General features: G+C 42.3%; 3 protein-coding genes across 4 annotated transcripts in view; 1 reads left to right on the top strand and 2 right to left on the bottom strand.

Annotated features, from left to right (window-relative positions):
- Positions 1 to 14,460, top strand: part of IST1 (IST1 factor associated with ESCRT-III) — a 413,363-nt gene that overhangs the window by 250,278 nt on the left and 148,625 nt on the right. The gene's annotated exons all lie outside the window — the stretch shown is intronic.
- AP1G1 (adaptor related protein complex 1 subunit gamma 1) overlaps positions 1 to 14,460 on the bottom strand; it is a 90,397-nt gene that overhangs the window by 47,392 nt on the left and 28,545 nt on the right. The window lies entirely within an intron of this gene.
- On the bottom strand, positions 4 to 5,226 carry LOC126943772 (parathymosin). The gene is given in 1 exon segment (XM_050772815.1): positions 4 to 5,226. A coding segment is annotated over 1 exon segment (402 nt). The 5' UTR covers positions 3,189 to 5,226; the 3' UTR covers positions 4 to 2,786.

Genomic DNA, 14,460 nt, shown 5'->3' with positions numbered 1-14,460 from the left:
CAAAAAAGAAAAAAAAAAAAAAAAAAAAAAGAAATTAAAAACTTGTTACCATAATCCAGAAAAGCAATGTTTTTAACCCAGAGTCCCCAGTTGGCTAAAGTACAAACGTGTTTCATCAAACTACCTAACTCTTTTCTTTTTTTTGAGATGGAGTTTCACTCTGGTTGCCCAGGCTGGAGTGCAATGGCACGATCTCAGCTCACTGCAACCTCAGCCTCCCAGGTTCAAGCCATTCTCCTGCCTCAGCCTCCCGAGTAGCTGGGATTACAGGAATTAACTACCACACCTGGCAAATTTTTCTATGTTTAGCAGAGACAGGGTTTCACCATGTTGGTCAGGCTGGTCTCGAACACCTGAGTTCTGCTGATCCACCTGCCTCGGCCTCCCAAAGTGCCGGGATTACAGCCGTGAGCCACCATGCCTGCGCCTGGCTTTTTCTTTTTTTTTTTTTTTTTTTTTTGAGACAGGGTTTTGCTCTTGTAGCCCAGGCTAGAGTGCAATGGTGCGATCCCAGTTCACTGCAACCTCCACCTCCTGGGTTCAAGCGATTCTCCTGCCTCAGCCTCCCAAGTAGCTGGGACTACACGCCTTCACCACCACACCCAGGTAATTTTTCTTTTTGTATTTTTAGAACAGACAGGGTTTCAACATGTTGGCCAGGCTGGTCACGAACTGCTGACCACAGATGATCCGCCCGCCTCAGCCTCCCAAAGTGCTGGGATTACAGGCATGAGCCACCATGCCTGGCCAAACTACCTACATCTTTTTAGAAGGCAAAGATTTAAGACCTTTGCATATCTTAATAGAAATCAAGTTCAAAAACAGATCATTTTAGCAAAGCCCCATGATACTTGCCATTCAAATAATCTCTCAGTTTTACATTAGTTTTGCAGATTCACACAAACATAAACTAGAAGTATTATAATAAGAGATTAACAAATCAAATTCTTAATCTCCAAGTTACATTAAATGAGCACCTAACGTGTGTTTAAGGTATGGTTCCATTTTGGGAATTAAAAAACTTAATAACTGGAAATACACCAACCCATTCTAACCATAAGGAATGTATAATTAATTTTTAAAAAGAGAGGCAATAACTAAGTTTAATATAATGTGGAAAGTATGTGAATCAAGTACATTTAGAGCTTGATCCAAGTACTATGGGAGAGGGCAAGGGTTTAGGAATCTAATCCAGAAAAAACAAAAAACAGAAAAACTCAGTAGTGGAATTAAGCTAAAATGATTTACATGATTTCTTCTTTACATCATTGATAGAAATAGCTTCTTACGGCTTAAGAGTTCTTGTAAATTAGTTTGTCCCTCTACCTGGCCTTTCTTGAAACACCTTCAAAATCACTGACATACTTTATCACTCCATCTTGACAAACATGGAAAAGGCCAAAACATTACCTCTAAAGCAGTATTCAAAGGGCGAACACAAGACAGACTAACAAAGAAGAGTTTTAAAAACCATGATCCCCTTTAGAATCATACATCCCAAGGAAAGGGGATCAAATGGAGACCTGTGTAACAGGAAGTTAAAATCACGTGAGACTACTTTCCATTACGAATTTATCTACTAAATTCGAAAGTGAAATTGAGGAAAGTGAAACAGTTCCACAGAGTTGTTTCAAGCTATTTAAAAATTGCTTTCTCAATGTACCTGCACTAAAAACATCTAAAGTTAGCTGAATACTATCACGAGCATTTCAAAGAAGTCTCCAAGGAAAATAACCAGGATCAAAAAGGAAAACATAAATGCCTTGTGAAACTGAAAAGATTATGTAAGTAACAAACTTTCCCTTTCTTCTTCACATTCAATTAAAATTTAAAAAGCAATTTCTGAAGCAGAAGTTGATGAAAGTCATCTTTACAATGTAAACAGAAAATTTACTAAGGTGAATGAGAAAATCAGAAGCTAAAATATTATCAAACAAATCTTACTCTTTTTCAAACTGGTTTTTCAAGCTTCTCATTTCATAATTCTGTAAATATTTTAGTAGTGAAAGCAAATGTTCCAAGAATCAGATATCAGAGTTTTCATCATACTCATTCAATCCTACTTCTGACAAACTCCAAGCATTGCACAAATGAATTATCCAAAAACATTTTATTAGGAATAGGACATACTCTTAGGCATTAATACTACTTTGTGGTTTTAGGGTCAAGTGTTTTTTGTTTGTTTGTTTTTTAAGGATGACCATTTCTTTATTAAACTATACAAAAAAGGCAGCTGGTAGCAGTGGCTCATGCCTGTAATGCCAGCACTTTGGGAGGCCGAGGCGGGTGGATCACCTGAGATTAGGAGTTCGAGACCAGCCTGGCCAACATGGTGAAACCCCGTTTCTACTAAAAATACAAAAATCAGCCAGGTGTGGTGGTGGGTGCCTGTAATCCCAGCTACTTGGGAGGCTGAGGCAGGAGAATCATTTGAAATTGGAAGGCAGAGGTTGAAGTGAGCTGAGATCGTGCCACTGTACTCCAGTCTAGGCAAAAGAGCCAAACTCTGTTTATAATTTTAAAAAAAACTATACAAGAAAGGGAGCGGAGGGGGGCAGCTGTGGGGTTTGGTCCCACCCCCAGACTGGCGCTGTCTGAAAGGAGGGAATCTGAGGGAGATCCCAGGCAGCTGATAGGGATGGGGCAGGACATGAGGCTAGGGATGCAGAGGTTAGGCAGGAGGGAGGCAAGAAGAAAACAAAGAGACAGGAGCAACTGGGGCCAGCTGGGGAGCTCAGATGGAGCAGGTGAGGAGGTGGAACAATGGCAGAGTGAGGATGGAGGGGTCAGTGTCTGGAGAGGTGGAAATGAGAAAGCTGGGTAGAAAGAAGAGGGTGGGGGCTCTGGTACAGGGCCCAGAGCAGGGAGCCAGGTGAAGAGTGGCTGGACTTGTCTGCTCCCACCCAACCTCCAGGCCCAGAGAGGCCTCCCATCCCCAGCCTGTTGTGGCAGGGGCTCATGCCAATGCCCCATTCTGTCTTCTGCTGCTATGGATCCGGTTCATCCTCTTCTTCAGCAGCTCTCTTAAGCTCGGGCCCTTCATCATCATCATCTTCCTCTTTGGGCCCGTTCTCTTCCTCCTCCACCACTTCCTTCTTTCACTCTTTCTGGCTTGCCTTCTCCTCCACCTTCTCCTTCATGTCCTTGGTGCCCAATTCAGCCACTGCCTCCACACTTTTCTCCAACATGGTGTTGGGACTGGGGCTGGCAAGGAGCTAGGGTCCCAGGACCAAGACAGAGGGGCCCTGGACAGTGGAGGGTGACTGAGGCTGGAACCTGGCATTGTGGCAGCAGCAGCAGTGGCTGCTCAGTCGGGTCAAGTTTTAAGATAGACACACTAAGTCATCAGTGACTGATGAATACAAGCTGTTGTTTCTTGTGACATTTGTTTAAGACATACCTAAACTTTGCACCCTCTCTCTGTGTGCAGCAGGCATAGAGAAGAGGGGGAAACACAAAACAACCAACGAAAAAAAACAAGCAAAAAAACAAAAAAAAAAACCCTTACCTAAAACCTAAACAGCAAAAAGAAAAACTAAAAGTTAAAGGGGCAAGCATTTTTTCAATATTCCCCCATTTATACAAGGACTCTGCTTCAAAAACAAGCATTTGCTTTTTGAAGGTGACAAATCTAAGGGAAAACGTAAGGTTATATGACTGGAAATAGCATCTGATATATACACTCCAGTGATGGATTAACTCTGATCACACTTTATACTTAAGTGGCCAGCAACAGTGCTGAGAATATACCATGTTTAATCTTTAAGAATGTTATCAAGGCCGGGCACAGTGGCTCACACCTGTAATCCTAGCACTTTGGGAGGCCAAGGCGGGTGGATTGCCTGAGCTCAGGAGTTCTAGACCATCCTGGGCAACACGGTGAAACCTTGTCTCTACTAAAATACAAAAAATTAGCCAGGCGTGGCGGTGTGCGCCTGTAATTCCAGCTACCTGGGAGGCTGAGGAAGGAGAATCACTTGAAACCGGGAGGCAGAGGTTGCAGTGAGCTGAGATCGTACCACTGCCCTCTAGCCAGGGGGACAAAGCGAGACTCCGTCTCAAAAAAAATGTTATCAGTTTTCAAATGTTGAAAAAGAAAGATAAAGGTTAGGGGAAAAAAGTACAATGGGGGAGATGCACGCAAAAGGAGGGCATCCATTTTTCCACAGCAATCTCCAAATCTCCAAAAGCAAAACTCCACACTGTTGCATGAGTTAAAGAACAGAAGGAAAAGCCGGGCGCGGTGGCTCACGCCTGTAATCCCAGCACTTTGGAAGGCTGAGACGGGCGGATCACAAGGTCAGGAGATCGAGACCACGGTGAAACCCCGTCCCTACTAAAAAAAATACAAAAAATTAGCCGGGCGCGGTAGTGGGCTCCTGTAGTCCCAGCTACTCAGGAGGCTGAGGCAGGAGAATGGCGTGAACCCGGGAGGCGAAGCTCGCAGTGAGCCGAGATCGCGCCACTGCACTCCAGCTCGGGGGACACAGCGAGACTCCATCTCAAAAAAAAAAAAAAAAAAAAAAAGAACAGAAAGAAAAAAGTAATCAATTAAATGCATCTGCCCCTTAGGTAACAATCTCAAATATTTCAGTGGAGTACTACTACTCCACTTAAAGCTACTTGAAAAACCCACCTGAAACATATCTAACCACAACTGTAGCAGACACTTTAAGACCAGAGTAAACAGTCCAGCTTTTATATCCACACTCCACACAATTAACGGAAAACTTTTACTTCACAGCAGAAGCATTCTAGTCAGAGATTAGCAACAAGCCTAAGAGATTGAAGTTTGCAGCTCCCTTTGTAACAAATACAGTGCCTGAAGAAGTGGTTCCCAAACTTAACTCGTCAGAACAGGTAGGAGAGTTTTGAAAACTATGGGTCACCGCCCCTGCCCCACCCCTGCCGATATTATGATGGAGTAAATTTGATGTAGACATCAACAATTTAATTTTTACAAAATTTTTCTAGATGACTCTCTTTTTTGGGGGGTAGGAGGGACAGTCTCACTCTGTCACCCAGGCTGGAGTGCAGTGGTGCTATCTCAGCTCAATGCAACCTCCTCTGACTCTCGCGTTCAAGCAGTTCTCGTGCCTCAACCTCCCGGGTAGCTGGGACTACAGATGCGTGCCACCAACCCCAGCTAATTTTTGTGTTTTTATTATTGATGGGGTTTTGCCATGTTAACCAGGCTGGTCTCAAACTCCTGGCTTCAAGTGATCCGCCCACATACCCAATCTATTTCTTTTTAATATTCAGAAATAACTGCCTGGTTTATACACACACATCTAAAATCACCATTTTTGAAAAGCAAGCTTGTTATAACTGCACTACCACTAGGTAGGCCTGGCAACATAAAATCTATATAGAGCAGAGTCTGTGTTTTCATTCTTCTGACAAAAAAACAAAAAAACAAAAACCTGACATTCCTAGTGAATCCAATTTTTTCTTTTGAGAAAATGATGAAATATTCCACTCAAAATACATAAAACTCACTTAACAGTCACTGACCCACCAAGCGGCTTTATCAAATCTTAACATTTCACCCTATTTATTTTAAAGTTTTTAACATTACAGATTCAACTGAAGCCCTCTGTGTACTGGGCCTCAATCTCATTTCTCAATCCCAGAAGTAATCAAAACCCCAAACTGCTGCTCATGACTACCATGCCATATATTCTTACTGCACATGGAGAGACAGGTGGTTTTAAATGTTTTAAACTTTAAATAAATATCAAACTGTATTCCTGCTCTTTTCGCTCAACAGCTTTGAGTATTACTCACATCAAGACAAGATGTTCCAATTCAGTTAAAACTCATTGCTACATAGTATCCCACTATTGAACATAAACTTACCTATTATCTGAGGACAAAGAGATTGTTTCCAATGTTTTACTATTAGAAACACTGCTGAAATGAATACTCTTATACATACATGTCTTTGTATACTGGACAATTTATCTACCTGGGGGGTAGTACCCCAGCATAGTAGCAGCTTAAGTACTTTTTGTATACTGGACAGTTTATCTGGGTTATATACCTAAGGAGGATTGATCAAATTCAGATTTTTCAGGTTTTGCTTTGTTCTGTTGTGATCTCATTTTGCAAATATGCACCACTTAGAGCCAGTGGTATGAACTTTCATCAGGAGGCATATAATTATTTCTGGTAGTTGTCTCTCTTTTGTGACTTTAGCAGCACTGATGATCATCATGGGTTACAAAATCATTATATTCGAATTCTTTCCTTAATTTATTAGTTGGACTATAGCTCTAAGAAGAAACTTCTCTATATAGAAGAAAGGCCATACTATTGCTAAGGAAAGGTAATATAAATGTTTATTTCAATCAATTACAATTATTATCCTTTTTTTATTGACAGAGTCTCACTGCCAACCAGGGACAGAGTGCAGTGGTGCGATCTCGCCTCACTACAACCTCCGCCTCCCAGGTACAAGCAATTCTCAAGTCTCAGCCTCTAGAATACCTGGGATTACAGGTATCTGCCACCATGCCTGACTAATTTTTGTATTTTTAGTAGAGATGGGGTTTCACCATGTTGGTCAGGCTGGTCTCGAACTCCTGAGCTCAAGCAATCTGCCTGCCTCAGCCTCATAAAAGACTGAGATTACAGGTGTTAGTCACCGCACCCCGCCTACCATCATTATTCTTTTTTTTTTTTAGATGGAGTCTCACTCTGTTGCCCAGGCTGGAGTGCAGTGGCGCAGTCTCAGCTCACTGCAACCTCCTCTACCTCCCAGGTTCAAGCGATTCTCCTGCCTCAGCCTCCTGAGTAGCTGGGATTAACAGGCACCTGCCACCACGCCCGGTTAATTATTATATTTTTTGTATTTTTAGTAGAGGTGGGGTTTCACCATGTTGGCCAGGATGTTATCGAACTCCTGACCTTGTGATCTGCCCGCCTCGGCCTCCCAAAGTGCTGGGATTACAGGCGTGAGCCATCATGCCCAGGCGATTATTCTTCTTACTAATGTTCAAAGTATCTCTTTTGGGGGTATGACAGCCTCTTCTGGTGACTACTGAAACCTTTTGACATGATCTTTGCAGTCTTCCCTGCTTTCTGGCATAGTAACATCGTTATTTTGTACATTTTCTTACCTTGGATTTGGGATCAGCCATCTTTCAAATGGGCTGAAAATAGTATTTGGAGACCACAATCTAGGCTTAAGGATAGCTCATTGCTATGGGTCTGGTTATTAATTCTGAGGCTTTTCAAGGCATAGTACCAGTTTAAGCACTTTTTTTTAAGAAAAAATTCCTTAATGTGAAAAAGCGTGTCTACTAAACCCTATATGAATTACCCACATATTACTGTACAGCATTTGTTTACAGCTTTAACAAGAGTGGCTATTATCATCACTTATTTGCAATAATGTACTACCTGTACAGTGTAATAAGAAAATAAGAAAATGTATAAGGATGTCAAAGGAAAAAAACAGAACTGCCATTGTTTGCAGACAATAGTAGTACTGACTACATGGAAACAATGACGTCTACAGAGACTCTTAAAACCAAGTTCAATAATGTGGCAAAGTAGATAAATATTTTTTTTTTTTTTTTTGAGACGGAGTCTCGCTCTGTAGCCCAGGCTGGAGTGCAGTGGCCGGATCTCAGCTCACTGCAAGCTCCGCCTCCCGGGTTCACGCCATTCTCCGGCCTCAGCCTCCTGAGTAGCTGGGACTACAGGCGCCCGCTACCTCGCCCGGCTATTTTTTTGTATTTCTTAGTAGAGACGGGGTTTCACCGTGTTAGCCAGGATGGTCTCGATCTCCTGACCTCGTGATCCGCCCGTCTCGGCCTCCCAAAGTGCTGGGATTACAGGCTTGAGCCACCGCGCCCGGCCTAGATAAATATTTTTAAAAATCAATTGTATCACTATAGATCTAAAACATAATTATGTAAATTTTTTTTTTTTTTTTTTTTTTTTTTTTTGAGATGGAGTCTCGCTCTGTCACCCAGGCTGGAGTACAGTGGCCAGATCTGGGCTCACTGCAAGCTCCGCCTCCCGAGTTCACACCATTCTCCTGCCTCAGCCTCCCGAGTAGCTGGGACTACAGGTACCCACCACCTCTCCCAGCTAGTTTTTTGTATTTTTTTTCAGTAGAGACGGGGTTTCACCGTGTTAGCCAGGATGGTCTCGATCTCCTGACCTCGTGATCCGCCCGTCTCAGCCTCCCAAAGTGCTGCAATTACAGGCTTGAGTCACCAAGCCCGGCCTTAAAATTTTAAAGGATACTATTTGCAACAGGAACAAGAGCTCTTAAGAACCTACAAATATATTTCTCCAAAGATGTGTAAGACTTAAAAATCCTGTGTTTTAAGGGAAATTTTTTAAAAATTTTTTTAAAAGATGTATAAGAATTTATGGAGAACATTGCAAAATTTAGAGAATCTAAAGAAGTGCAGTCCTATGCTACACAGATGGAAGGGAAGAATATCCTACACAGGTAATTGGGTATAGCAAGCAAGGTTGGAACTGGGGAAAAACAGAATCAGGCCCAGCCTGGAAGCAGCATACTACTGACATGTGGAAACGTAGATTTCCATCTCACAAATCTTATTATTTTTCTAAGAGAAATTAGGAATCCAGATTCCTATGGAAATTCTTTTTTGTTTTTACATTCTGGCAGAAACCATTTTAAATACCATAAAAGACAAAGAAAGAACACATCTGTGGAAGAATCTGGCCCCGAGCCACCAGTTTTCTACTCCTGCAATCTACCTACTTCTTTAGATAATTCATTAATATTTCTGGGTTGTGCTTAACCCACACACGGAAAAAGGTTACACACACTACAGGAAATCTATGACCACTTTTGTTATAAAAATGCTGAGGATACTATCTCTTACATTATTAAGAGACTCCTAGACCAAAGGTCCATATAAAGAAATCTCTTAGAATTCAGTGCTTCAAAAAACATTGCTGTCCTTTAGGAAATGGTAAAATGCATAACATTTGAGGCTTTCTATATACAAAATGTGTCTAACACTTACTATCTTACTCTTCATAACAACACTACAAAGTAGGCATTAAGACTGTCCCCATTTTACAGATGAGGAAACTGAGACACAGAAAGGTTAAAGATCGTGCTCAAAGCCAGAAGTCACATCCAGGCAGTCTGGTTCTCTGCAGTTTTGCTCTTCCATCTTGGCAATAACAACGACCTAACAGGTGACTGTCTCTTTTCTTGCCTTAGCTGTCATGCCAACAGCAACTACACAGGCCTTATGCTCTAAATGCTTCCTTTTTCCAACTCTCAATTTCTACTATTTTTTTCTCTTTAATGTAGATGCTGGTAGTTTATGCCATCTCAAATCCTTTGTACAGCAAGGAAGGGCTAAGTTTTTGTTTTTGTTTTTTTTGAGACAGAGTCTTGCTCTGTCACCTAGACTGGAGTGCAATAGTATGATCTTGGCTCACTGCAACCTCCACCTTCCAGGTTCAAGCAATTCTCCTGCCTCAGCCTCCCGAGTAGCTGGGATTACAGCTGCCCACCACCACGCCTGGCTAATTTTTGTATTTTTAGTAGAGATGGAGTTTCCCCATGTTGGCCAGGATGGTATCAAACTCCTGACTTCAGGTGATCCCCCCACCTTGGCCTCCCAAAGTGCCGGGATTACAGGCATACGTCACTGTGTCCATCCTACCCTATCCCTTAAGTTTTACTGTAAAACTTAAGACTTATAAAATATAGCTAATAGAAATTTTTAAATTTCTAATGTGGCTTATATTTTATTTCTATCAGCATCATATTAGATACTGCAGTAAAAAGTTTTTAAAAAGGTAAAATTAGTTTTAATAATATTCTTTAATCAATATATCTAAAATATCATTTCAACATATGATCAACACAAAAATTATAATTAGGCATTTTACACTTGCTTTTCCACTAAAGTTTCAAAAAAAGTATGTACTTTACACTTACAGCACATCTCAATTTGTACATTTTCATCAGAAATAGCTGAACTAAAAACAAAAAAAAAGAAATAGCTGAACTGTATTTAGAGTTCATAAAATTTACTATTTATAAAGTAGACTCACATACCCAAGTTGTTTAAAACATATTTAAAAGTCTTCCAATAATAACTAGGCTAGGGACCGGGCGCGGTGGCTCATGCCTGTAATCCCTGCACTTTGGGAGGCCGAGGCGGGCGGATCACGAGGTCAGGAGATCGAGACCATCCTGGCTAACAAGGTGAAACTCCGTCTCTACTAAAATACAAAAAAATTAGCCGGGCGCGGTGGCGGGCGCCTGTAGTCCCAGCTACTTCGGAGGCTGAGGCAGGAGAATGGCGCGAATCCGGGAGGCGGAGCTTGCAGTGAGCCGAGATCCCGCCACTGCAATCCAGCCTGGGCGACAGAGTGAAGACTCTGCCTCAAAATAAATAAATAAATAAATAACTAGGCTAGGTGCGGTGGCTCACACCTGTAATCCCAGCACTTTGGGAGGCTGAGACGGGTAGATCACTTGAGGTCAGGAGTTCAAGACTAGCCTGGCCAACATGGTGAAACCCCGTCTCTACCAAAAATACAAAAATTAGCTAGTGTGGTGGCAGGTGCCTGTAGCACAGCTACTCAGGAGGCTGACAAGAGAATCGCTTGAACCTGGGTAGTGAAGGTTGCAATGAGCCGAGATCGTGCCACTGTACTTCAGCCTGGGCAACAAAGCAAGACCACATCTCAAAAAAAAAAAAAAAAAAAAAAAAAAAAAATTTTCCAATAACTAAATCAAGTACCCAAAAAAACCTTATTTTCCTTTAGGATTCACCTGAGCTGAAACAGCCACATTCCAAGAGGTCAATAGCTACATGCAGCTACTGGTTACCAAAATAAACACTGCATCTAACAAATAAAATGCAATTAAAGAGTGGCTGCAGGCTGGGCGTGGTGGCTCACGCCTGTAATCCCAGCACTTTGGGAGGCCAAGGCAGGTGGATCACCTGAAGTCAGGAGTTTGAGACCAGCCTGGCCAACATGGTAAAACCCCGTCTCTACTAAAAATACAAATATTAGCCAGGCATGGTGGCAGGCGCCTGTAATCCCAGCTACTCAGGAGGCTGAGGCACGAGAATAAGTTGAACCTGGGAGGCAGAGGATGCAGTGAGCCAAGATTGCACCATTGCACTCCAGCCTGGGGGACAAAAGTTAAACTCTGTCTCAAAAAAAAAAAAAAAAGTGGGCTGGGTGTGGTGACTTACGCCTGTAATCCCAGCACTTTGGGAGGCCAAGGTGGGCAGATCACAAGGTCAGGAGATCCAGACCATCCTGGCTAACACGGTGAAACCCGTCTCCACTAAAAACACAAAAAAATTAGCCGGGCATGGTGGTGGGCGCCAGTAGTCCCAGCTACCAGGGAGGCTGAGGAAGGAGAATGGCGTGAACCCGGGAGGTGGAGCTTGCAGTGAGCCGAGATCACACCACTGCAGTCCAGCCTGGGCAACACAGCGAGACTCCATCTCAAAAAAAAAAAAAAAAAAAAAGTGGCTGTTATTATACACTAGATGAAAACAGCACTGTGATTCATACATGCAGGTGACAAAACCTAGATATGAACCTTTCACAGGCGTATTATAAAGGTAATTCCAACGGGTGGGGTACCAAACTACTGATATGAACAAGATGGTGACTCATTTAAACAGAGGAAACAGAACAAGAAATTAAAATTATGATTCCTAGTCCCATTCAGAAAAATATTTTATGATAAAATTTTAGCAGTTTTCTTGAGCATTTACACTTTCTACCTAAGAATTAAATATTTTATCAAATAATTAAGTCCCCAAATACCCCAAAATGCCACCTAACCTTAAAAGCACATTCTATTTAAACACATTAAAGAAATGAATTTTAGAAAATATATAGAGATTTTTTTACAAAATGAAATATCTCCCAAAATCTTATATCTACTCTGATTCCAAATTCAAGAATTTGCCCTTAGTAACGGGACTGTGGCTCACACCTATAATCACAGCACTTTGGGAGGTTGAGGCCCGAGGACCACTTGAGCCCAGGAGTTTAACACCAGCCAGGGCAATGTGGCAGAATCCTTACTCTACAATTCTTTTATTTTTTTATTTTTTTGAGAATGAGTCTTACTCTGTCGCCAGGCTGGAGTGCAGTGGCACAATCTCAGCTCACTGCAACCTCCACCTCCCGGGTTCAAGCGGTTCTCCTGCCTCAGCCACCCGAGTAACTGGGACTATAGGTGCGTACCACCATGCCCAGCTAATTTTTGTATTTTTAGTAGAGACGGGGTTTCACCATGTTGACCAGGATAGTCTCAATCTCTTGACCTCGTGATCCGCCCACCTCAGTCTCCCAAAGTGCTGGGTTTATAGGCGTGAGCCACCAGCCCAGCCCAAATTTTTTTTTTTTTTAATTAGCTGGCCAAGCATGGTAGTGCACACCTATAATCTCAGTACTTTGAGACGCCAAGACACGTGGATTGCTTATGCACAAGAGTTCAAAATCAGCCTGAGCAACACAGCAAAGACCTGTCTCTACAAAAAAAACAAAAATTAGCCTAGTGTGGTTCCCAGAAGGTCGAGGCTGCAGTGAGCTGAGTAGAAAGTAAGCCTGTGGTGCCCACTGTACACTCCAGCCTGGGCAACAGAGTGAGACTCTGTCTCAAAAAATTAGCTGGGGAGCCGGGCGCAGTGGCTCAAGCCTGTAATCCCAGCACTTTGGGAGGCCGAGGCGGGCAGATCATGAGGTCAGGAGATCGAGACCATCCTGGCTAACACTGTGAAACCCCGTCTCTACTGAAAAATACAAAAAATTAGCCGGGCGTGGTGGCGGGCGCCTGTAGTCCCAGCTACTCGGGAGGCTGAGGCAGGAGAACGGCGTGAACCTGGGAGACGGAGCTTGCAGTGAGCCGAGATCCCGCCACTGCAATCCAGCCTGGGGACAGAGCGAGACTCCGTCTCAAAAAAAAAAAAAAAAAAAAAAAATTAGCTGGGGCTGGCGTGGTGGCTCACGCCTATAATCCCAGCACTTTAGGAGGCCGAGACAGACAGATAAGGAGGTCACAAATTCGAGACCAGCCTGGCCAATATGGTAATGCTCCATGTCTACAAAAAATACAAAAATCAGCCAGGTGTGGTGGCACATGCCTGTATTCCCAGCTACTGGGAGGCTGAGGCAGAAGAATCTTTCGAATCCGGTAGGAGGAGGTCGAAGTGAGCTGAGATCACGCCACTGGACTCCAGCCTGGGTGACAGAGCGAGACTCCATCTCAAAAAAAAAAAATTAGCTAGGTGTGGTGCCACACACCTGCAGTCCCAGTGACTCGAGAGGCTGAGGTAGGAGGAGAGCTTGAGCCCAGCAGGTTGAGGCTACAGTGAGCCATCAGAGAGCCACAGACTGGGCCATAGAGCAAGACCCTGCCTCCAAAAAAAGAAAGAATATGCTCTTAAAGAACTTAATCGGGAATATATAAACGTACTGCTTACAAAATGTTAATAATGGTTATCGCTGAGGAATTAAGAGTCTTCCCCCTCACTAGACTTTTTTATAGCCCAATTTCTAATATATCAGATTTCTGTAAATCTAACCTAATACGTAAAATCAATCAACAAGAACACATGGGCATCAATTTGCTTTATACTATGACACGTACTATATGGATAACCACCTGGATCAATTTTTGATGTGATAAAGCTTATAATTGAAACATCAGAGCTTCAGGGTTTAATTCTACTTCTAACACTGTATGAATGAAATATGAAATATATTTCAAAGAATGTATTATATTTTACAAACAATTCCTGTGAAAGAGAAGAATACTATTATGACACTAATTCTGTCCCAAACCAAATACGTGAATATATTGATGAACCGGCAGTTGCTTCTGCCTGGCCCCTTTTCTTTTGATCCAGTCCCCTTTCCTCTGATACTAACACATCAATTTTTCTTTGGGAAACTAATGGACTCCCACTGTCGATCATATATTTCTAAAGATGTTGACCCCACTCCAAACCCGAAGATGAGCACAAAACCCAAGTCAGTCTGGTAACATTAAATCCAGTACTTTTTTGTTTTAACTTGGGGGCAGGAGATCTCCTTCCACTGAAATTACTGACCTAAACAGAAAATAAGCTGCTGGCTATCTTTCCTGATAGTGTTGCACATTCTTTCTCTCAGTTTTGCAGTCTGTTCCTTAGAGAGACTATTTAGCATATAATACAATTCTTAAATTATTAAAATAAAATTTAATAGCATTAATATGAAATAAAAAATAACTGACTATTTCCTTTTCCGTGACTAAACTCCACTTATGACAATACAAACATGGAAAGAAGAAAGGACTTATCATTGAGACTATCATTCTCAAAACCCACACTGGACATATTAAATAGTAACCATTTGTGCATGGGAGACAATCAGCAGCCAGATCTGCTCAAGTTATAGCAATCAAGGCACAAAGTAATTAGAACAAAA

The sequence above is a fragment of the Macaca thibetana genome, chromosome 20 (assembly GCF_024542745.1).
Source record: "Macaca thibetana thibetana isolate TM-01 chromosome 20, ASM2454274v1, whole genome shotgun sequence".
NCBI classification, from domain to species: Eukaryota; Metazoa; Chordata; class Mammalia; order Primates; family Cercopithecidae; genus Macaca; species Macaca thibetana.
Note: the sequence above shows the minus strand (reverse complement) of the source record. Positions and strands in the feature narration are given on the sequence as shown.